Here is a 23801-nt window from a genome sequence, read left to right on the forward strand (position 1 = left end):
TGTAATGAGGCCACTGTCACCACCGTCAGATTAGTGTCACCACCGTCAGAGGGAGTTTTAATTTTTTTAAATAAATATGCATAGGGGCCTACAATATATTTTGTCAGTGCTGCTGAGTTATTAAAGTGATAGTCTCTTTTAATACAAAAATACATTTGTTAAATAAAAAACATTTTTTGTTTGATTTAAGCAAAAAGTAAACGTTGTAAAACGCTAAAAAGTAAAACGCCTATTTTATGAAAAAAATACAAAATGGGGAGGTGACACCAGTACATTGCTGAAAAGCTAAGACCTTGGTCTATAATAATATACATTCAGATGGTGTAATTAAACACATTTTTTAATACAAATTCCCAAGAATCACTGAGCTGTTACTCCAGTCTTAAGTGTCACATGATCCTTCAGAAATCATTCTAATATGCTGATTTATAGAATAATATCAACAGTTGTGCTGCCAAATATTTTTTGGAACCTGTGATTTTTTTCCCCAGGATTCTTTCATGAATAACAAGTTTAAAAAGTACAGTTTATTCAAAATATATATATATTTTTATAACAATGTAAATTATTTATTATTAACTTAATACATCCTTGGTGAATAAAAGTATTAATTTCTTAAAAAAAAAAAAAAAAACAATAAAAATGTACTGACCCCAAACTTTTGAAGGGTAGTGTATATATATATATGTATGTATATATATGTATATATATGTGACCTCGCCATTTCAACCAATCATAACCCGCCTGGAGCGCAGCCTAAATCCTGTTTACATGAAATAAACCTGCTCCAGAGCAGACACCAAGACCGAGATGCACATCGAAGAACGACACAATCCAAGATCAGGACAAATCCACAACAATCAAATCCAGCTAACTGAGTTAGCGACGTACGAAGAACGGACCCCAGGTTGCATTTTGGCAATAGTTATCCTTTAATATATTGTAAATAAAAAAGCAAACTTGGCATACTCATTTTGTCCTAATTGGTCTCTGCTGTTAAGTCTGCCCCTTTAAAAGCCATGCGTGCGTGCGTGCTTGTTGTTGACTTGGCTTTCATCTTGGTATCCTGCTGGCTCGTTATGGCGTCTCAAAAACAGCAACGCAGCCGCTAGCAGAGTACTCCGGCCCAAGTGAGGTATGGGAGAAAGAGCCCAGAACCACACAAGACTAGGCCTATTGGCATCTCGTGCAAGACTAAGTTTTACAGATGCAGCATGCTTCTTGAAGCATCTTGGAGACGTTGCCAGTTCTTCTAGATTTAGTCTGTCTCAGTTTGTACTGTTTCTTCATGTCATGTAACAGCACTGGATCCACTGTTGACAACTAATTTTTATGGAAAGTTGATAAAAACAGATTGATTTGTTGCTAAAAGTTGCTAAATGACGTTGCAACGTCATTGGACAATGCCATCATTACATAACCATTACGCAAAACCACGTCATTGCTTAGAATACACAATATATGATTATAAATATGTTCATTTAGATTTGTTCACACAAATAATATGAATTTAATTTATATTATTTGTAAAAGTAATATAAACATGACACGTTTATGAGATATTTTCATATATAAATACTACACTGAATTACTGAACAGTTGCACATTTTTGAACAATTACTTTTTTATGTATTTTCTTATAAATTATACAACTACACATTCCAAACAATTATAATTTTAAGCAGTGTACTGGTAGTTAGTTAGTATGCTATAGTTTAAGAAAAGTCCTTAAGAATAGGGCACAATGTACTGTGTTAATAATTTTCTATATTCATTTTTCACAGGTTTTATCTGTACTTTAAATTATGCATTGTATTTTGTATTTTAGTTTTACAGGAAATATCTGTAAACTTAACACATAATGTCCTGCCTGATTTTCTTACAGTGTACCTCACTGTTCAACAATAATAGGAACAAACTAATAATGATGTTTATCATAAATAAACGTTATTAAACTATTGCTATATTCAGATATTTTCAGGTTAATAAACTTGATTGTTGTGATCTTTACTAAGTCACTGAATATTTAAAAGAGTGTGCACTCACAGAGACGCAGGAGAAAGGAAGTTTTCATGCATGTGTGTTTTTACCGTTTCATTTTGCATTTTTTTTTTCGTATTTCCTTTACTTGTGTTGTGTGCACTATGGTCTTTTGTGTCTCACACTTTGTTTCTCTAGTAAACAAACTTGTACACCAGCCATTAGGCTCGCCGCAGGTTTGATGGCACTAACGCTATCAGATGATGAGAACATATAATGACACTTGTGACATATGACCCTTGTCTTTCGTAGAGCTGCTTTACAGCTAAATTAAATGTTGGCACATTTTGCAACATCGATACTGTTATTGAACTGACAGAACTATTATCTTGAGCTGCTTATACCCGAATTGAAGTTGCTTCACAATTGATGAACTTTACTGTTAATGAACTGAAGTGAATGAATGACACTTGTCAGCTGTTTAGAGCTGAATTTACAGTTGAGGTCAAAAGTTTACATACGCCTTGCAGAATCTGCAAAACGTTAATTATTTTACTAAAATAAGAGGGATCATACAAAATGCATGTTATTTTTTATGTAGTACCGACCTGAAAAAGATTTCACATAAAAGACATTTACATATAGTCCACAAAAGAAAATGAGTTTATAACATTTAGAAAAATGCCCCCGTTCAAAAGTTTACATATGCTTGATTATTAATACTGTGTTGTTACCTGAAGGATCCACAGCTGTTTTTTTTTTGTTGTTGTTCATGAAAAACGATGCATTAAGAGCCGGGGGTGAAAACTTTTAAACAGAATGAAGGTGTACTTCCTTTTTTTTTTTTTTTTTTATTTAGTACTGCCCTTGTAACGGTCTGGGTGGCTGTCCCTTTAAGGCTCGGGTATTGGGGAATTTCCCTTGCCCTGCACTCAAGTGTATATGCGGGAGGAATCGTCCTTCTAATTGGTTTTGTTGCTTCTTCCTTTTAATAAACCTTGGTTAATGGTGACCTGCTTTGTGTGGTTCTTAAATAACGCACAATAGGTTACATCCTTCAGAAGCTGCAGAAGATACTTACACATTTCCCAGAAGATGAAAAGATTTGCATTTAGCCTGATCTTCAAATTCAAAAAGGGTTCACCCTCCAGCTCTTAATGCATTGTGTTTCCTTCTGAAGCATCAGTGAGCGTTTAAACCTTCTTTAATAGTTTCATGAGTCTCTCTGTTGTCCTCAGTGTAAAAAGATGGATCTCAAAATCAGTCATTGTTGGACAGGGTTCAAATACACAAAAATGCTGAAAAACCTAAATTTGTGGGACCTGAAGGACTTTTCAGAAAAACAGCAGGCAGTTTAACGGTTCAAGACAAACAAAGGACTCATGAACTATTATTTAAAAAAAATATGCTTGGTTCTTAATACTGTGTTGTTACCTAAATAACAAAATATGTCAATTTTTGAACAGGGTCATTTTTATAAATTCAACTCTTTTTTTTTCCTCTTGTGGATTATATGAAATCGTTTGTGAAATACTGTATCTTATTCAGTACTTAAAATAACACAATGTGATCCCTCTTATTTTGGTAAAATAATTAACATTCTGCAGATTCTGCAAGGTGTGTGTAAACTTTTGACCTCAACTGTAATTTTTTCTCATATATGAAGTTTGTATCACTAATTCGGTTATTTTCCTGTTTATTATTGTGAAGCTACTTTGAAAATCTCTAATGCATAAAGCACTATATAAATAAAAGTGACTGCGAAAGTGGAGAAGTGAAACAGTTAAGGTCTTCATTAGCCATTAATCTAACAACTACACCATAAATCAACAGTTTTCTGTATTAGCGGTCCATAGCAATTATTTCTTTAGTAAAGAAAACAGAAAAAGTATCGCATTGATCATTTATAACACTCACAGACAATAATTGGAAATTTTAGGAACTTCTTGTCCGCCAAGTAGCCCTCCTAATTGTGTGACAACCCAAAAGCTACTACGTCCAGTGCTGAGAATTTCAATACATACTCACTTGTCACACACAAATTTAATACCATCCTCCATGACATTAAATGAGCATCTTTTGACACCTTTGGTCATTATGCTGGTACATGCTGTGGAGAAAACCTGCTTGTGGTCTTTTGACGCATGGTTTTTAGTGAACAGCATCCTGTGAGTTACTATTCTCTGCCATGCTTTGCACAGGTAAGGCTTGTCAAAGTCTGTAGCACTATCAGCTGACCTCCACCTGCGAGATGATGATGATAAGCCGGGCACTTCTGACACTCCTGGATCAGATGCATAGTTCCTCATTATGGCATGAGTGGTGGCGAAAATCACAATGCCATAGTTTCTGCGGAGTCTGTCCAGCAACTCGGTGCACTTTCTTAGGTTAGCCTCCTGACAAGCAGTGCTTTCGCCGCCATTGAATCTGTCCACCCAGTAGAAGGAAGAGATGCTGTCGATGACCAGCAGGCCAAGGGAGGGCTGGCTGGAGAAAGTGTTTTCCAGGTAGTGTAGGGTTAGGAGGAGCTGTACTGAGCTGTTGCAGTGCACTACAGACAGCCTGCGAAGACATGAACGTACCCTCTCCTCGGGTTCATTTTCAGAGCAGTCACCCTCCTTAGAGTCAGCTAAACGTCCCTCCAGAATGGTTACCAATCGCAGCATGTCAAAGTGGTAGTTTGTGTCAATAAACACCACTGCCACCTCCAGACCTCCACTCTGGATTGGCATGATGCAGCGGGTGATGAGGTGGTACAAGGTTTCTGTCTTACCTGTGCCTTCCAAACCATGAAACTCCACAACATCACCTGTGTAGAAGCAGGACTGAGTTTTAGACTTTAATAGAGTAAATTATGAATGAGTTTTTTGTTAAATGTCTGAAATAAGGTCTGTGGTAATACAAGCTCATGATATTTTTATTTATTTCACATCTTGTTCAAGAACATAAAATACATCAGTAATACCACCTTGTGATTTTTTTTTTAAAGCTTTTACTTGTTTTGAAACAAGTGGATGCTAACAAGCGGCTAAATGGGACTACAAAGGTTGTCTGGAACATTAAAGGAACACTCCACTTTTTTTGGAAATAGGCTCATTCTCCAACTCCCCCCGAGTTAATAAGTTGATTTTTACCGTTTTGAAATCCATTCAGCCGTTCTCCTGTTCTGGCGATATCACTTTTAGCATAGCTTAGCATAGATCATTGAATCCAATTAGACCAATAGCATTGCGTTCAAAAATGACCAACGAGTTTCCATATTTGTTGTATTTAAAACTTGACTCTTCTGTAGTTATATCGTGTACTAAGACCGGTGGAAATGCAAAGCTGCGAGTTTCTAGGCTGATAAGATTAGGAACTACACTTCCATTCCGGCGTAATAGTCAAGGAAGTTTGCTTCCGTAATATGGCCGAAGCAGGCGGAGTATGATCAGAAATGAGTTCCCTGCTAGTTTAGCATTTGCACATGTGCTGCGTGGTTTTACTGCTCCTGCTTCGGCCATATTACAGCAGCAAACTTCCTTGACTATTACGCCGGAATGGGAGTGTAGTTCCTAATCTTATCAGCCTAGAAAATTTAAGCTTTGCATTTCCACCGGTCTTAGTACACGACATAACTACAGAAGAGTCAAGTTTTAAATAGGACAAATATCGAAACTCGTTGGTCATTTTTGAACGTGATGCTATTGGTCTAATAGGATTCAATGATCTATGCTAAGCTATGCTAAAAGTGATATCGCCAGAACAGGAGAACGGCTGAATGGATTTCAAAATGGTAAAACTCAACTCATTAACTCGGGGGGAGTTGGAGAATGAGCCTATTTCCCAAAAAAGTGGAGTGTTCCTTTAAATGTCATCACCTTTTTTATGGAATGTACTTACTGCTGAGGTTCGTAATAGTCCAAGTCTTCCAGTTTTTAAATTTAGTCTAAAAACATGTTTGTTTAGGCAGGCTTTTATGTGATTTTATCTTGTCTGTATTGTTTTTGTTTGTTTTTTGTTTTTTAACTAATGTAGTTGTTTTATTTTTGATTGTAAGGTGTCCTTGAGTACCTTTAAATAAAATGTATTATTATTATTATTATTTATCATGACAAACAAGAAAACCAATCTACTAACTAGTCCACTTTCACAGCTTAATTGCGTTTATAACTGCGCTAATGCAAACTATTCTAACTTAAACTTTCAGGAAAAAAACTCTTAAATTTTAAATAAAGACTGAAAGAATTGTCTGAAACTTAGTGATGGTGATACTGAAAAAATAAAACCGAGGTGTACTTTTCTAGCCTAACTTTTTTACAGTGGTGGCCAAAATTACCCTAGTCTTTTTACTATCTAAAAAAATGGTTTTAAGCCAGTTATTTATTTATTTATTTATTTATTTTTTTGCTGTAGTGTGTTGGTAGGAAATATCACTTTACATTTCCAAACATTCATTTTGCCATTATCTGTAAGAATCCAGTGAGATTTTAATTTGCCCAAGGAGTCTGACAACAGCCAGTGCTCCACACAGAGATCATCATCCACTCTGTCTAGAATGACATGAAGAAAAAGAACAAACTGAGACAGAATCCAGAAGAACAGTGGCAACATCTCCAAGATGCTTTAAGAAACCTACCTTAATAGCTACAGTACTGTTAAAAGTTTTAGGCACTTGTGCAAAAATGCTGTAAAATGAGTATGCTGTCAAAATAATGTCATAAATAGATTTTCTTTATCAATTAACTTCTATTAACTAAATTAAACCAACATTTGGTGTGATCATCCTTTTTCAGCTTTAAAGCAACTTTTAACCTAGGTGCACTTGTGCATAGTTTTTCATTTAGCTTTGCAGGTAGGTTGTGCAAACAAAAACCTCACTGGATTACTACAATTAATGGCAAAATGAATGTTTGAAAATGTAAACTGATATTTCCTAGTGACACACTACAGTGCAAGATAGAAATAACTGACTTAAAACCATTTTTAGCTGGTGAAAATACTATTGTTCTAATAATTTTGGCCACCACTGTATTTCTGCAGACAGATTTTGGCTTTAAAATTCATACAATTTGTGTTAATTTGTGAAGACCTGGTTACACAAAATGTGTAAAGATCATACATTTTTGTTCACCACAGAGCTTTTTTTTTTTTGTAATAATCCAAAAGCCAATGGAAAAATTAAAAGCTAATTTCTGGGTTGGTCTACCTGCTAATTTGAGTTGACATAGCAAACTGGATGAGGAATTGTGATTTATGCTTGAATTTAATGCTAAAGTGTGTCATTTGTTTGTCAGTAGTGATACCAAATGGCATTGCAGAAATATTTTGTTTTCAAAAAAAAAAAAAAAGTTTCTGAAACACTTCCCCTTGGCTAGATAAACAGATTTGTACAGATTTAAGTTATAATGCTAAACACAAATAATCAGTCACAGTGTTCCTACTTTACATCTTATAAATGGCTTATTTATAGTAAATGAGATGGGAAATAAAAAAATAATCAAGAAAGTAAACTTAATGAAATTAACAACTTTTGTAATTGTAGTCTTTTTTTCCAGTATGTATTAGGCTTAACCATAACATTTACATTTATTCATTTAGTACACATACAAATTAGATGTTATCATACACATAAGGCATATCATATAAATTATATCAATGTTTTTAACTGCCACCTATCAAAATTTGTTTTGATGCCTCACATTTAAAAATAAATTAATTTTGAAAATAAATTTGCTATGATTTTATAGAACATGATCACTTTCCAGAAAGTTCTAATGAATCCAAAGTTTCAATTTTAATATTTATAATATTTTATTAAGTACGATAACATTAAAATTTGTAATTATAAATATGTTTTCACATCTCCAAATGAATGTTAAAACAAATTAAATACATTATTTTAAATATTTGGGACACTACATACAAAGCTTATGAATTGTTTACTTATAGTTGCTTCCGTACAATAATATATTTTATTTCCCCCCTATTTAACTAGAGTTGGAATAATGAAATTGATTTCATTTTAGAATTCTGTGTGATATAGATAATTAAATTAAAACTTAAACACTAAAAGGGACCAATTATGAATTGACCAATTGAAAGATCTTGATGTTAATGCACTACTGAAATTTAATCTCATGCAGAGTCAAGTTTGATTTTAGTACCTTGACCTGGACCACCGTCGACAGGAAATATATTCGGCTCAATATCCCTCAATGTCTGTCTTCCTTCAAGTCTGCTTACCAACTACAAAAGCACAAACACTGATGTTTACTGCAAGCAAGGTAAGGTATACTAAGTGGCATAATGCATGAAAAATGTGTTTCCATATCAGCTAAGATTTAGTTCAAAACTGCAATGATTATTTGAATGAACCTATTTTAGAGTAAATCTACAGGAACAGTCCATGCCTTTTAGCGGATCATAATGCAAGCGTACGTTTAAACATATGAAGTTTACTTAAAGCTTTCTTTTGAACTGATTTGTCAGATATACCTGTGCACCATTCTCAGCCATCCTAACTCTTGCTGTCATTTCGTTGATTTTCGCGCAAATATTTTGGAAATCCATTTCCTGGTAAATAAGCGTTCGACTACACTTCAAAACAAAAGTCCCACAACGCTCACATTGAAATCACAACAACACATGTATTTAAATTTGACATTTTATTTCATATTTAGAGTATTTTATATAATATGAGATCATTTATTTAAAGTTGTTTGGGGTAAGGAACTTTTCAACTTTTCAATTTTCTTCTGGATGTTAATTATATCAGACACTTATTCACATAAAATAAATTATAGTAGAATATGCAGTTACTTGACTAATTACACCAGGTTGTTTCTGAGATTACAACATTTGAAATACTAAATAATATTCTATTCTGTTTGAAGTGATTAGTGTTAAACAGATCAAACGTGTCCTCTGTAACATCAGGCAAAATAGTTGTATAATAAAATATACTGTTTATAAAATTTTTTATATAAAATTATTTTTAAAATATTAATTATTTAATTACTTGACATTTCATTTAAGTAAATGGCACTGCGTGTTGATATTGTCTTTTATTAAAAACAAACAAACAAACAAACAAACAAAAAAACTTTAATTTCCCACATAGTCTAAAGAGCACAGTGGGCATTAATGTAAAACGTTTTAAAAGTGAGACATAAATATTTACTAATAAACATAATTGTGCATAATATCATTAAATAATACCAAAAACTTGTGAATAACTATCATTAATTCGTCAAAAAAGATTTTATACAGCATCACTTTAATAGACTACAGTGGGACTACAAATGTTTACAACTCATTTTAAATAAATTCTATAGGTTAATGTAAAATTAGTACCGACTGCCATCTAGAGTTTACCCTATAAATGGCATAAAGGACTTTGGTATAGTTTGATTTCAACTTGCTTGCTTATTTGTTTATTTGACATAAAATATTGGCAAATCAATAAAATACACAATAAAAGCAGTGACAAGAAAATAACAAAATAAATAAATAACTGACAGTAATCTTAATAATAATAATAATATCAATAGAGTTCCAATTCCTAAATTTCCTAAAGTTCACTGATAACATATTTCATTAATATACCTATATATGTGTGTGTGTGTGTGTGTGTGTGTGTGTGTGTGTGTGTGTGTGTGTGTGTGTGTGTGTGTGTGTGTGTGTGTGTATGTATTTTTTGTATGTATATTTTTTTTTGTTTTTTTTTTGTTTTTTACTGTATTTATTTCATAAGCTACTCCAAACAATAAGTTAGTAATGTGATCTATTTCCAAATCGATTCACCATAATCTTGGACCAAATTAACACACAGCAATTTATAGATCTAGGTCTGCCATTAAAGCTGAATCGTAAGAGGTTAAGAAATAAACAAAGATAAATGCGCCACGCGCTCTGCGGTCTGTTTACAGGCACTTTGCCAGCTCTTGAAACTACGGAGCCTACTATGGCGACTGTTTAGCTCATGAATATTAATCACGCCATGTTGCCGTTCCTTATTAACCTTCCAGTAGCAAACGTTTCATATTTGTGGTAGCGGAGGCTTGGCTCATGATTATTAAGTACGTCATGACGTCTCTCTGCTACCTTAATGTGGCGAAAACTTGGCTTATGAATATTAATAAACTAGCGTTTTCGCCTTTACCATAGTAGGATTTATAATTTCACTGTCAGCCCTGTGGACCATGATGAGGCAGCGCGAGTGGATCCAGCATGTTTCTATTTTTTGCCTTCCCTTTGACTCGGGAAGTAGTCGCGCAAAATAACGGTGCAAGCCATAATCAAAGGATATTTCTCACCGCAATAAAGGTACATCTGACAACCCTGTAAGCGACACATGGCTTCTATGTAGATGACGTCGTTATTGTTGTGACATGCGGATGTGTTTATGTTTTTATATCTAGTGCTGGTGATGGCAGTGCGGCCCCCTTCATGCGTGATTGACTGCGGGACAGGGTGAGTTTGTTTACTGTCACACACCGACAAGGTTCATACTCATACAGTTTAATTTCTGCTGGACAGACTTAATATTAAAGCTTTGTTGTCAAGTTGATAACGAATCATTAAGCCACATTTCGTATGTATTTGCTGTTGCTAACTTAATTTGACTAAATACTTGCCTCAGTATCATCATTATTTGGCTTTTTTATTATTATAATGTGTATGACAGATGACAGATATGTGACCCTGGACCACAAAACCAGTCATAAAGGTCGAAATTGAGATGTATACATCATCTAAAAGCTGAATGAATAAGCTTTCCATTGATGTATAGTTTGTTAGGACAGGACAGTGTTACTTGTGTATTGAGCTATTTTAAAAACTGTTATTAGCGAAGCATATTACTAATCCAAAATTAAGTTTTGATATATTTATGGTAGGAAAGTTTAAAAATATCTTCATGGAACATAATCTTTGCTTAATATCCTGATGATTTTTGGCATAAAATAAAAATTGATAATTTTGACCCAAACAATGTATTTTTGGCTATTGCTACACATATACCTGCGCTACTGAAGACTGGTTTTGTTGTCCAGGGTCACATATGTCATGTCATGTTTGCAGTGAAGCCAGTTTTGCCAGATCGGGTTGACGATTTCCAGGCCAAAAGCTCACCAAAACCCGCCCACTTCAACAAAAACCAGCCCAAATTTTAACTGCCAAAATAATGAGAATTTTATTGCCATGTCAAGGTTAATAAGGACCATTTTTATCTCTTTAAAAAAAGAATAATGACAAAATTAAATAAAGATAAATCAATTTCACAGGAATATGGATCAAAACAGTCCGAAAATATGCCGAAAATATTAACCGATGACTTTAACCCTTGGAAAAACACATGCATCATTTACAATGTCCACAGTAAAAATATGCTAATTTCTGTGCAAAAAGTGCACAATAAAGTGATGAGAAACAATGTAGCTGGCATTTACGTTCATGCACACACCCACGTTTTCTTATTTCAGTTACAATTATATTTAGAAGTCTTCTATTCATCTCTCACCACATGTAATCCACTTAGACTTTTTATCGTGTAACTTATATTTAGGCCACTTTGCCATCGCAATTACTTCAAATGAATAAATGAATAAGCTGCATATTCAAAATCTTGCCCGTTATAGCGCCAAAACCTCGTCACTCACAAGTCATCACATCTCACTAACGTAAAAGACGTAAATTGATTGACATGTCTCTGTTAAACTAAACCCGTAAGCGTTGCGTTAAGCAAAAATGAGTTGATGACTGCACTACACATTATATTACTGTGATACTTTGAGCTCGAAGGTATTAAAATAACAATCACTAATGATAAAAGCAAAGAAAAAAGCAGCTGATTGGGCGGCTTTTATTTTTTTAAAGCAGCCCAAATTTTGTCTACCCACCCAATGCGTTATTCTCCGGTCCAATCCGATCAAAAGAAGCCCACTGAGTAAAGCATGTATTGGAGGTAAAACATACACCAAATTATTAGTGCCTGCTTTTCATGAACTTTATTAAAAATGCTAAGGCTGTAATCTATTACGGTTAGGGTCAGGTGCATAAATTCACAAATATGGATTAGTATCATATTAATTGGGATGTGGGTTGTATGTGAATGCCATACATGCATACTTTTATATCTGTTCTAAGATGTCAGAAGAATTCAGTTTTGTAACACTAATGCAGAAGTAAAACTTGATAGTCTTGATAATGTAAACATCTATTATCTGCATATGAAAAGTAAAGAGGCTGAGCAAGTGTATAGGAACTTGGAAGCAATATTCCTGTTATGGTTTTGGCGTGATTTATGTTTTCATCTAAACTATGTTAGACTTGGTTTACTTGGCTGCCATGTTGAGACATTAATCAGGTGCAATATAGCTATATAATAAACTACCACAGCTGTTATTTGATAAATGGACAGGCCGCGTAACTCAGTGGAAATACTGATTGAAAAATTATAAACAAATAGACTGTAGCACAGTCATTCTGGTTCATTCATCTCACTTATGATGATGATATACTGTTCTTCTTCCTCAGGTACACCAAGATTGGTTATGCAGGAAACACAGAGCCCCAGTTCATCATGCCATCCTGTAAGCTGCCTGCCAGTTTTAGTTGGTAATGCACATCAGGGCAGATCAGAGAAGACTAATACTGCATGTCCAGCACTCGGATCCAGGATATAATATTTGGATCACGAATTTAATTAAACTCTGCCTTAGGGAAGCTCTATTTAAAGCTATTATAAAACACTCTATTCACCACTGCTGTAACCTCAATATACTGTAGGCTCTGAGTCTGTTAACAACACACACCCTTAATAACAATTAATGATTGTATTGTTTTTGTCAAAGGATACTGTTATATATTCATATGTGTTCTCAGCATATTTTATATGAATGTGCTTTGTGACTTCGCAGCACTACAATAATCAACTGATTGTAGTGTTGTCATTGCAGGTGTTGCAATCAGAGAGTCAGCCAGTGTTGGAGATCAGGCACAGAGACGTCTTATGAAAGGGGTGGATGACCTCGATTTCTTCATTGGAGATGAAGCCATTGATAAGCCCAACTATGCAACCAAGGTGATCATTTGTTTCAGCAAATAGTCTGTTGTTTTGAACCTGTACACTCTATCCACCTTATTTTTCGATGCGGAAGTAAGCCATTTTCTGATACATCTCAGTGGGTTTATGAGCATATTTGTTGTATGCAAATACAAAAGGAAGTACTAATGCTTACCTATTGTACATACAGTACTTGATAACCCAAAAGTCAATCTAAATACTAGTGTACTTCTAAAAAGATACTTTTAAAAGTATAGTTTATGTAAAATTTTTGAGTATAAACTGAGCAACTTCCTAGCAAGTAGTAAATAGATTATTTAAAAAGAGGATATCACTTTAATATGCTATGCCAAATGTCTTTTTTAAACTGGAAATACTGTACACAAGTATAAAAAGAAAAAAACTGCACTCATCCAACAATTTTTGAAACGCACAAAAGTGTTTGGAAATGTCAGGGGGCAGCAGTGGTTTAATTATCAGGAGGTGTAAAGTACAACTTCTCCGACACTGCCTCGAGAAGGCTGTCTTTTAAAACCCCAGCTTGAACAAGAAGACTCGAGAGGTGAAGGATCACTTTGAAGGAGTTACTGGGTTCAATAACTAAGAACAGAGAGAAGGGGCACCGGTCAACCATATCAAGGGCTTGACATGATATTGAGCTGTATGGAAGATAGGCACAAAAGAAACCATTGCTGAGCTTGCAGTGTGAGGAGCGATTTACTGAGCTTTAAAAAAAATCATGTTTGATGAGAATTTGACACTGTCAGCAATAAAAAATAATACCATACCAGCAGTAGAATTTAGCGGACCTTTGTGAAAAAATCAAGTTACCTTTATTTATGTAGTGTTTTATACTATACAGATTGTTTGAAAGCAGCTTCATAGTAATAAACAGGAAAATAACAGAATGAGTGAAGCAAACTTCAACTAACGCACTGCAGTTCAAATTATAATCAACTAATTTACATGTACTTTAGTTTGTTATTCAAATGTCAACATAAGTCAAGTCATCTTTATTTATATAGCGCTAACAATACAGATTCTGTCAAAGCAGCTTTACAATAATAAATACAAAAAAAGTGTGTCAATAATGCAAAAGAACAACAGTAAACAATCAGCTTTCAGTTAGAAGCAGTTCATCATTGAATTCAGTGATGTCATCATCCAGCTCAGTTCAGTTCAAATAGTATATATGATATCCCTGGAAATTGTCTCCAACTAAGCAAGCCAGAGGTGACAGCAGCAAGGAACCAAAAACTCCATCGGTGACAGAAATGGAGAAAAAAAAAAACTTGGGAGAAACCAGGCTCAGTCGGAGGGCCAGTTCTCCTCTGGCCAGATGAAGCAGCAGTTATTCCATGTTGCAGCAAAATCAGATTGTGCAGAGGACTCATCGGTTTCCTGTGGTCTTGTGCCAATGGCCGCCTAGGTGACAAGGTCTTCACTGGGGATCTGTCTTTAGAGCTCATCTAGTTGATGTTGATCTCCGTTGACATTCAGGGCTGTAGAGGTCGTCTCTAGGTGCTGATCCACCCTCTGGGCTGGATACGGACTGGATCCAGGGATCTGAGGACAGACCTTGGAATAAGAACGAAACAGACTAATATTAATATAGATGCCATTCTTCTTATGATGCAACAGGTACATCGGGTGGTGTTCCCAGTTCCGGTTGACCTAATTAATGCAGTTAATTAAAGTATACGTAATTGAAGTTCTACAAAATATTATTAAAACTTGATTGGAAATTTATTTTAAAGCAAAACTTTTACCGGTAACACTTCATTTTAAGGTGTCCTTGTTACACGTTACATCTATTTACTATTATAATAACAATTAATCATACATAATAACATGCAAGTAACCTTAAGCCAAACCCTAATCCTAACCCTAACCAAGTAGTAAGTATATGTAGTTAGAAGAAAAGTATAGATTACAATATCCCTAAAAAAGTAACTAATTGACCCCTCTCAGACAGCTTGATTGACAGGCAAACTGACCAATCATAATGCCAAATCCACCATTTTGTCAGAGAAACAAATCAGGCAGGAGAGTAGATAAACTTCTGTGGACTAAAAGTAATGCATTACATTACTTTAAATCTGTATAGTGCTTGCTTGTTTGTTTTTAATATATAAAGTTCTATTTTTTGGCAAACGTAAAAGCCCCAAAAGTGACATGAATTAGCCTCAGGCTGAAGGAAATGTAAATTCACATGTGTACAGTAGAATGCAGGAGAAGGTTCACCACTCTTCAGCGTAAAAAAAAAAACAAAAAAAATCACATGTTAAAAAAGTTTGTGTAAAATGTTAGTTTAATGTTATAATTAAGTAATTTTTGCTTATTAGTATGATTGAATTGGATCATCGAAGGTCATCAGCAAAAAATTGGTTAATACAATGGGATATACCAATATACCATATGTTTGTGTTATTTAACATAGTTAATTATTGCAGGATTGTGTGGAATTCTATGGAAGGCCGCTTCCACCACTGAATAAAAAATAAAAAAAAGGTTATCATGACTTTTTATCTCACAATTCTGAATTTTTCTCAGAATTGTGAAACAAACTCGCAATTGCGAGTTATAAAGTCAGAATGGCAAGATATAAACTCGCAGTTCTAAGAAATAAAGTCAGTATTGCGAGATATAAACTTACAATTACAAGAAAAAAGATCAGAATAATGAGAAATAAAGTCACAGCTGCATGATATAAACTCGCAATTGCGTGTTAAGTCAGAATTGTGAGATGTAAACTCACAATTCTGTGAACATAGTCTGTTTTTCTCCTCAGAACTGGACTTTATAACTCGCAGTTGCAAATGTATATCTCACAATTCTGAGAAAAAAAGTTTCTCTTTATTTCTCGCAGTTGTGATCATATCCTGCAATTCTGACTTTATTTCTCACAATTCTGACTTTATTTCTCACAACTGTGATTATATCCCGCAGTTCTGAGTTTATATCACAAAATTCAGAGAAAAAAAGTCAGAATTGCAAGATGTAAACTCGCAATTGTGCAAATTGTGAGATAAAAAGTCGCAGTTACCTTTTTAATTTTTTTTATTCAGTGGCGGAAACGGGCTTCCTTAAACTACTACGTTTGCATTTCACAGTTTTTATTTATTTTGAAAAATACTGAATCTGTTTTTTTGTGAGTGAGAAAATAAATGCATGCTCACATTTAGTCTAGAACTACAGTAACATTATGTTTACACAGCACACACAACGCTTCTTCAGTTACTCCCGATTTCTCTCAACTGCAGAGCTTTCAGTCAGTCAATGGGAAAACAAATATACTTATTTGAAAAATTAACTCAGATATTTTCTTGTAAATCAAAACGTAATGCGTTACTAGTTACTTGAAAAAAGTAATCTGATTAGGTAACTCACATTACTTGTAATGCGTTACCCCAACACTGAGTGTAACAAGGATACCTTAAAATAAAGTGTAACCCTTTTAACTTCAAATGTGTACTTTCACTAGTTCGCTTTTGCATATAATAAACAGCGTAAAAGTTAAGCGTGTTTGGCATGCTGTCCGGGAGAGGGCTCCGAGCTCGGTAGTCATTCCCGAGCCCGGGGCACTCCCCCTGCCCAGGGAGAGGGGTCCGAGCTCGGCCTTTGGCCCGAACCCAATAGCGCTCCCCCCCTTTGCTGGAGTTGAAGAAAAATAAAAAGGGGGGGTGGGAGGGATGCTGGAATCAGAGATAACTGAAGGTAGGACTGCTTGGTTATTTAAAGGGACTGTAGTAATTGGATAGGGAGAGTGATTGGATAGGGAGTGATTGCTGATGATGAATTGGCCGTGTTAATTATCTGCGCGAGCTCCTCCTGAAATTTGTTAATGAAACATCACTTCACTAGTTCGCTTTTGCATATAATAAACAGCGTAAAAGTTAAGCGTGTTTGGCATGCTGTCTTGGAGAGGGCTCCGAGCTCGGTAGTCATTCCCGAGCCCGGGGCACTCCCCCTGCCCAGGGAGAGGGGTCAGAGCTCGGCCTTTGGCCCGAACCCAATAGCGCTCCCCCAAAGTGCAAGATAACTGCAGGACAGCAGCCAGGTGGCCCCCCCAAAAAAAGCTTAACTTGGGCTGGAGGGATGCTGGACGATTAGCAGCGGGGAAGCGCGGGAGGAGCTGCTGCGGGCCCTGCTAGGGAAAGAAAAGCAAAGAAAACTTTATGTGGGGGAATAAAGAATGGCGTTCTCTTGGGGGTGGGTACTGCTGCGGCGTAGGGGAAACATGCTAGGTGCTCTGGGATGAGTGGGCTTTGCTGTGCTAAAGGGGACTGAGCGGGGGCTGCCGCGTGAGCGGGTATTGCTGCGTGAAAGGGGAATAAGCGGGGCGCTCTAGTTAGAGCGGGCATTGCTGCTGCATGGGAAAATAAGCGGGGCGCTCTAGTCAGAGCGGGCATTGCTGTGTGAAAGGGGAATAAGCGGGGCGCTCTAGTCAGAGCGGGCATTGCTGCTGCATGGGAAAATAAGTGGGGCGCTCTAGTCAGAGCGGGCATTGCTGCGGCGTGGGAAAATAAGCAGGGGCTGCAGCGAGAGCGGGCATTGCAGTGCGTAGGCGGGGCGCTCGAGCGTGAGCGGGCATTGCTGCGGCATGGGGAAATAAGCGGGGCGCTCGAGCGTGAGCGGGCACTGCTGCGGCGTGGGAAAATAAGCGGGGGCTGCAGCGAGAGCGGGCATTGCAGTGCGTAAAGGGAATAGGCGGGGCGCTCGAGCATGGGCGGGCATTGTTGTGGCATGGGAAAATAAGCGGGGCGCTCGAGCGTGAGCGGGCACTGCTGCGGCGTGGGGGAATAAGCAGGGGCTGCAGCGAGAGAGCATTGCAGTGCGCTCGAGCGTGAGCGGGCAATGTTGCGGCATGGGGGAATAAGCAGGGGCTGCAGCGAGAGAGCATTGCAGTGCGTAAGCGGGGCGCTCGAGCGTGAGCGGGCACTGCTGCGGCGTGGGAAAATAAGCGGGGGCTGCAGCGAGAGCGGGCATTGCAGTGCATAAAGGGAATAGGCGGGGCGCTCGAGCATGAGTGGGCATTGCTGCGGCATGGGGAAATAAGCGGGGCGCTCGAGCGTGAGCGGGCACTGCTGCGGCATGGGGGAATAAGCAGGGGCTGCAGCGAGAGCGGGCATTGCAGTGCGTAGGCGGGGCGCTCGAGCGTGAGCGGGCACTGCTGCGGCGTGGGAAAATAAGCGGGGGCTGCAGCGAGAGCGGGCATTGCAGTGCGTAAAGGGAATGGGCGGGGCGCTCGAGCATTGCTGCTGCATGGGAAAATAAGCGGGGCGCTCTAGTCAGAGCGGGCATTGCTGTGTGAAAGGGGAATAAGCGGGGCGCTCTAGTCAGAGCGGGCATTGCTGCTGCATGGGAAAATAAGTGGGGCGCTCTAGTCAGAGCGGGCATTGCTGCGGCGTGGGAAAATAAGCAGGGGCTGCAGCGAGAGCGGGCATTGCAGTGCGTAGGCGGGGCGCTCGAGCGTGAGCGGGCATTGCTGCGGCATGGGGAAATAAGCGGGGCGCTCGAGCGTGAGCGGGCACTGCTGCGGCGTGGGAAAATAAGCGGGGGCTGCAGCGAGAGCGGGCATTGCAGTGCGTAAAGGGAATAGGCGGGGCGCTCGAGCATGGGCGGGCATTGTTGTGGCATGGGAAAATAAGCGGGGCGCTCGAGCGTGAGCGGGCACTGCTGCGGCGTGGGGGAATAAGCAGGGGCTGCAGCGAGAGAGCATTGCAGTGCGCTCGAGCGTGAGCGGGCAATGTTGCGGCATGGGGGAATAAGCAGGGGCTGCAGCGAGAGAGCATTGCAGTGCGTAAGCGGGGCGCTCGAGCGTGAGCGGGCACTGCTGCGGCGTGGGAAAATAAGCGGGGGCTGCAGCGAGAGCGGGCATTGCAGTGCATAAAGGGAATAGGCGGGGCGCTCGAGCATGAGTGGGCATTGCTGCGGCATGGGGAAATAAGCGGGGCGCTCGAGCGTGAGCGGGCACTGCTGCGGCATGGGGGAATAAGCAGGGGCTGCAGCGAGAGCGGGCATTGCAGTGCGTAGGCGGGGCGCTCGAGCGTGAGCGGGCACTGCTGCGGCGTGGGAAAATAAGCGGGGGCTGCAGCGAGAGCGGGCATTGCAGTGCGTAAAGGGAATGGGCAGGGCGCTCGAGCGTGAGCGGGCATTGCTGCGGCATGGGGAAATAAGCGGGCCGCTCTAGCAAGAGCGGGCATTGTTGCAGCGTGGGAGATTAAGCGGGGGTTGCAGCAAGAGCGGGCATTGCAGTGTGTAAAAGGAATAAGCGGGGCGCTCGAGCGTGAGCGGGCACTGCTGTGGCGTGGGGGAATAAGCGGGGCGCTCTAGCAAGAGCGGGCATTGCTGCGGCATGGGGGAATAAGCGGGGCGCTCTAGCGAGAGCGGGCAATGCAGCGGCGTGGGGAAACGAGCAGGGGCTGCGGTGAGAGCGGGTATTGCAGTGCGTAAAGGGAATGAGCGGGGCGTTCTAGAATGAGCAGGCGTTGCTGCGGCATGGGGGGAGCGAGCGGGGTGGCTTTAGCATGAGCGGGCGTTGCTGTTCTGTAAGGGGAATAAGCGGGGGCTTGAACAGGAGCCATGCGATGTTGAGCGTGATGGGAAAAGCGGGGCGAGCACTGCTGTGCGTAAGGGGGGGCTCCAGCGGGGGCGCGCATTGCTGCGTGTATAGGGGATAAGCGGGGGCTTGAACAGGAGCCATGCGATGTTGAGCGTGACGGGAAAAGCGGGGCGAGCACTGCTGTGCGTAAGGGGGGCTCCAGCGGGGGCGCGTGCATTGCTGCGTGTATAGGGGATAAGCGGGGGCTTGAACAGGAGCCATGCGATGTTGAGCGTGACGGGAAAAGCGGGGCGAGCACTGCTGTGCGTAAGGGGGGCTCCAGCGGGGGCGTGCATTGCTGCGCGTATAGGGGGATAAGCGGGGGCTTGAACAGGAGCCATGCGATGTTGAGCGTGACGGGAAAAGCGGGGCGAGCACTGCTGTGCGTAAGGGGGGCTCCAGCGGGGGCGTGCATTGCTGCGCGTATAGGGGATAAGCGGGGACTTGAACAGGAGCCATGCGATGTTGAGCGTGACGGGAAAAGCGGGGCGAGCACTGTTGTGCGTAAGGGGGGCTCCAGCGGGGGCGTGCATTGCTGCGCGTAGGGGAATAAGCTGGGGTTTTAACGAAGGCAGGATGTCCCAAGGAAAAGGGACGCAGAGGGGGTGGTTGAAGCGGCTAGAGATGGCGTGGACGGGGGTGGGCTGGCGGTAGAACGGGTTGGCCGATTAGGGTTTGGTGTGTTTCACTGATGAAAGAGCGATCTGCTCGAATGTAGCTCTTGAAAGCTTCAGATGACCAGCGGCCAGAGCGCTTGGATCTGCTGTTGGGAGAGACCTTTTTTGGGCGGCTGTAGTTGCTGCGCCTATGCGAAATGAATGGCTGGAGAAGTTATCGGCTGGGGTACCAGAGAGAAGCAAGACAGACTTCAGGTGCTTTTGGAACCAGAAGCGTGTGGCAGGGCGGTTGGCATCATCAGTAAAGAGGGGGTCAGAGGGGAGGGAGAATTGGGATTTCCTGTGGCAAAGGAAGGCTAGGAGGGTTAGGAATGGTTGGAGGGGAGTTTGGAGGTTAAAAATATAAATGAAATGGCCCTTCTTTATTTGGTCTGTCTTGCTTTGTTTAATAAAGTAAGAGATGGTATCGCCGTCTAGCACGGTTAGGTCGGAGATGGTGGGGTGAATGGCTGGGTTAAAACTGGATGTAATGGCGAGCTCAGAGCATCTGAGGAAGCCGAAAAAAGCCAGGATGAACATGGCGTCCAGTGTGCGGGCAGTGTGGATGGAATGGTAGCCTTTGCGGAGGGAGGAGATGCATTTGGTCAAAATATTTAAAGTGATAGGTTGTCTGGGGTCTGGGCGGTTGGGCTGGGTTTTTTGGATGCCTTTGATGAGAAGGGAGGTCTGGGAATTAGCTATATGAGGGGAAGGCGAGCCGTGAAACAGTTTGTGAAAAAACGGAATACCGCTAAGGTATGCTTTGATGGAGCTAGCTTGGAGGTTTTTATGGGAATTGAGGTGGGAGATAAATGAGGTGACAGTGAGCAGGGAAAAATCTGGGAAAGGTAAGCTGTAGGCGGCGTGGAAAGTTTTAAAGCATTTCCACGCTGTAAGGTAGGATTGGAGAGTCCTGGGGGAGACTGCTTGGAGAATGGAGTCGATGGATGCTTCGAGAAGAGGCCTTAGGGGGAGGGTTATGGGAATAGCAGTTCTGAATAAGGAGGGACTGGGGTTGGGAGCGGGTCCGCTTCTGGAGCCAGCGATCTGATTTTCTGAAAAACAAAACGAGAGAGAGTGTCAGCGATTTGATTCTTTGACCCGGGGATGTGTTTTGCAGTTATGATAAATTGGTCACGAGCTGAAATCCAAATCAAACGTCTGAGCAAAGGCATGAGTGCGGGGGAGTGGGAACGGCCTTTGTTAATGCAGTGCACAGTAGCTTCGTTGTCGCAGTGGACGACGATGCTGGTGGCGGACCATTCTTTGCCCCATAGGGAAGCTGCGGCCACTAACGGGTAGAGTTCAAACAGCGCTGAGGATGATAGCTGCTGGGGCAAATCTGCCAACTCAGGGGGCCAGGTAGAAGCGAACCAGCGGCCCCGGAGAAAACCTCCAAAGCCGACGGAAGGGGCGGCGTCGGTATATAATTCGATATCGATTGGGGAAGAAACCAAATTGCTGTAAAAGAACGATAAGCCGTTCCACTGTTTAAGGAAGGAAATCCATAAGCTGAGCTCGTTGCGGCAAGAATCAGTTATGGAAATGTGATCCTCGAGGGCGTGGGCGGAGGAGGAGAGGGAGAGGAGAGGGGAGATGAAGGGGCGGCCTTGTGGGATGATGCGCATCGCGAAATTTAGATGACCCAGAATGGATAGCAGCTCGCGTTTTGTACAACTACAATTAGTTAGCAGAGTGGAAGCTACTAGAATTGTTCTGTCAATCTTTTCTTTGGGCAGGGAAGCCAGGAATTTTTGGGAATCTAAATTGATGCCCAAAAATTCGATGGAAGTGCTAGGACCCTCGGTTTTGTCTTGAGCGAGGGGAATCCCGAGCTCTGAGAAAAGCTTTTGGGTTGTCAAGAGGTGTGCGGCTGGGACGGAATCTGGGGGTGAGATGATTAAGAAATCGTCTAAAAGATGGGTAAATTGTAATTGTTGGAGAGGATCCAGCAAATTGCCTCCGACAGCGTGTCGAAGATTTTTGGACTGCTTTTGCAACCGAATGTGAGGCGTACGGCGAAATAGAATTCGTTTTTCCGGCGAATGCCAAATAAGTGCCAGAAATCTAGGTGGATGAGCATAACTTTGAAAGCGGAAGTAATGTCGACTTTGGCCAACCAAGCGCCGCGACCTGCCTTTTTAATCAAGGTAGTGGCTTGGTCAATGTCGTGGTAGTGAAGAGAAAACTCTTCGAGCGGAATGAGACTGTTAATGCTAGGGAATGGGGAATTATGCGGAGATGAAAGATCAATTATGAGGCGTTTTTGCTTGAGAATTTTCTGGTGGCGACGCCGATGGGGCTGACTCGATAGATGCCAAAAGGAGGGACAAGAAAGGGGCCTATCATGAAATTTGAGTCTATTTCTTTTTTGATTAGGCCGTCCACTATTTTGGGTTCGGTGAGAGCGTAGTGGAGATTTGGGCAGATGAGGTTTTGGGAGGGGAGGCTCAGGACGCCGGGGTGGAATCCATGTGTGAGACCTGCTAGTATCTGGGTCCTGATGGAGTTGGAAACTGGGGGAGGTTCCTGCGCTAAAGCATTTGGCAGGGCTGGAAGGGGTGTGGCTGAGGCCAATGAGAAGGGAGGACGGGCCTGAGGAGGAGGGAAAGTGGCTACCGGGACCGGTAGTGGCGGTAAACCTGAGCTGCGGCCGTCTCCTGGGACGGAAAAGAAGGGGGGAAAGAGAGGGGGAATGGCGTGCGTCGGAGCCTGCGAGGATAGAGGCATGCTTGCGCTGGGGACGGCTCCTGGGGCGGAGGAAACAGAAGGGAAGAGAGGGGGAATGGGGAGCGCCGGTGCTTGTGGCATGAGCGGGGGAATGCTCGTGCTATGAGCGGAAGGCGGTGCTGCGGGCCATGAGAAGGGGAGAGAAAGGAGGGGCAAGGGTTGCGGACGGGAATCGGCTGCTGGAGTGGGCGAGCTCGTGCTGCTGCGGCGGCTTGTGGAGGCTATGGCCGGCTCTCTGACAGCATGAGCAGCGAGCTCCCGCTTCGAGGATCGAGCGGGATGGGCGTGGCTGGAGACTGCGGTGTCCGGGGCGTGGCCCAAGCTCGGTGACGGCCTTCTGCTGCGTCCTGACGTGGAGTAGGGGGCTCTGCGGCCCGAGCGCGCTCTGCCTGAGGCCCTTGCAGAGCTCGGCTACGGTCCATTTTCCCTTGGCTGGGGCGCAGGAGAAGGCTGAAGCGTAAGAAGACGCTGGGGAAGATGCCCGACGTCTGGAAGATGGTGGAGACGGCGTAAGCTGGCGTCTCGGAGCAGTGTTGTTTTTTGACAACCATCTTAGATTTAGTCTTAGTCTTATGGACTAAAATGCTTGTTAGTTTTAGTCCAATTTTAGTCGACGAAAGCCAAAAAGGTTTTAGTCTAGTTTTAGTCTAAAAAGGGGAAAAAAAAGTCTTTTAACAAATTAATGTAGGTCGGTAAGTATTTTGCTGTTGGGTAGTGTCACTTGTAAGTTCTGAAAATAGCAGATCTAGTTCAACACAATGTGAGCTTCCGGATCGACTATTTT

General features: G+C 41.3%; 2 protein-coding genes across 2 annotated transcripts in view; one reads left to right on the plus strand and one right to left on the minus strand.

The window, feature by feature from the left end:
- Positions 1 to 3851: 3851 nt before the first annotated feature.
- xrcc2 (X-ray repair complementing defective repair in Chinese hamster cells 2) lies at positions 3852 to 8478 on the minus strand. Its single transcript, XM_073830302.1, has 3 exons — positions 8458 to 8478; positions 8127 to 8208; positions 3852 to 4789 (listed from the first exon to the last, which is right to left on the minus strand). The coding sequence occupies exons 1-3, from the start codon at positions 8476 to 8478 to the stop codon at positions 4005 to 4007; spliced, it is 888 nt and encodes a 295-aa protein (XP_073686403.1). The 3' UTR covers positions 3852 to 4004.
- A 1696-nt stretch (positions 8479 to 10174) lies between these two features.
- Positions 10175 to 23801, plus strand: part of actr3b (actin related protein 3B) — a 36966-nt gene continuing 23339 nt past the window's right edge. The window contains exons 1-4 of the mRNA XM_073830418.1: positions 10175 to 10287; positions 10383 to 10434; positions 12499 to 12554; positions 12921 to 13045. Of these exons, the coding sequence (XP_073686519.1) occupies positions 10391 to 10434; positions 12499 to 12554; positions 12921 to 13045 (225 nt within the window). The 5' untranslated portion in view covers positions 10175 to 10287; positions 10383 to 10390. The remainder of the gene's footprint in view (positions 10288 to 10382; positions 10435 to 12498; positions 12555 to 12920; positions 13046 to 23801) is intronic.

The sequence above is a fragment of the Garra rufa genome, chromosome 24 (assembly GCF_049309525.1).
Source record: "Garra rufa chromosome 24, GarRuf1.0, whole genome shotgun sequence".
NCBI lineage: Eukaryota > Metazoa > Chordata > Actinopteri > Cypriniformes > Cyprinidae > Garra > Garra rufa.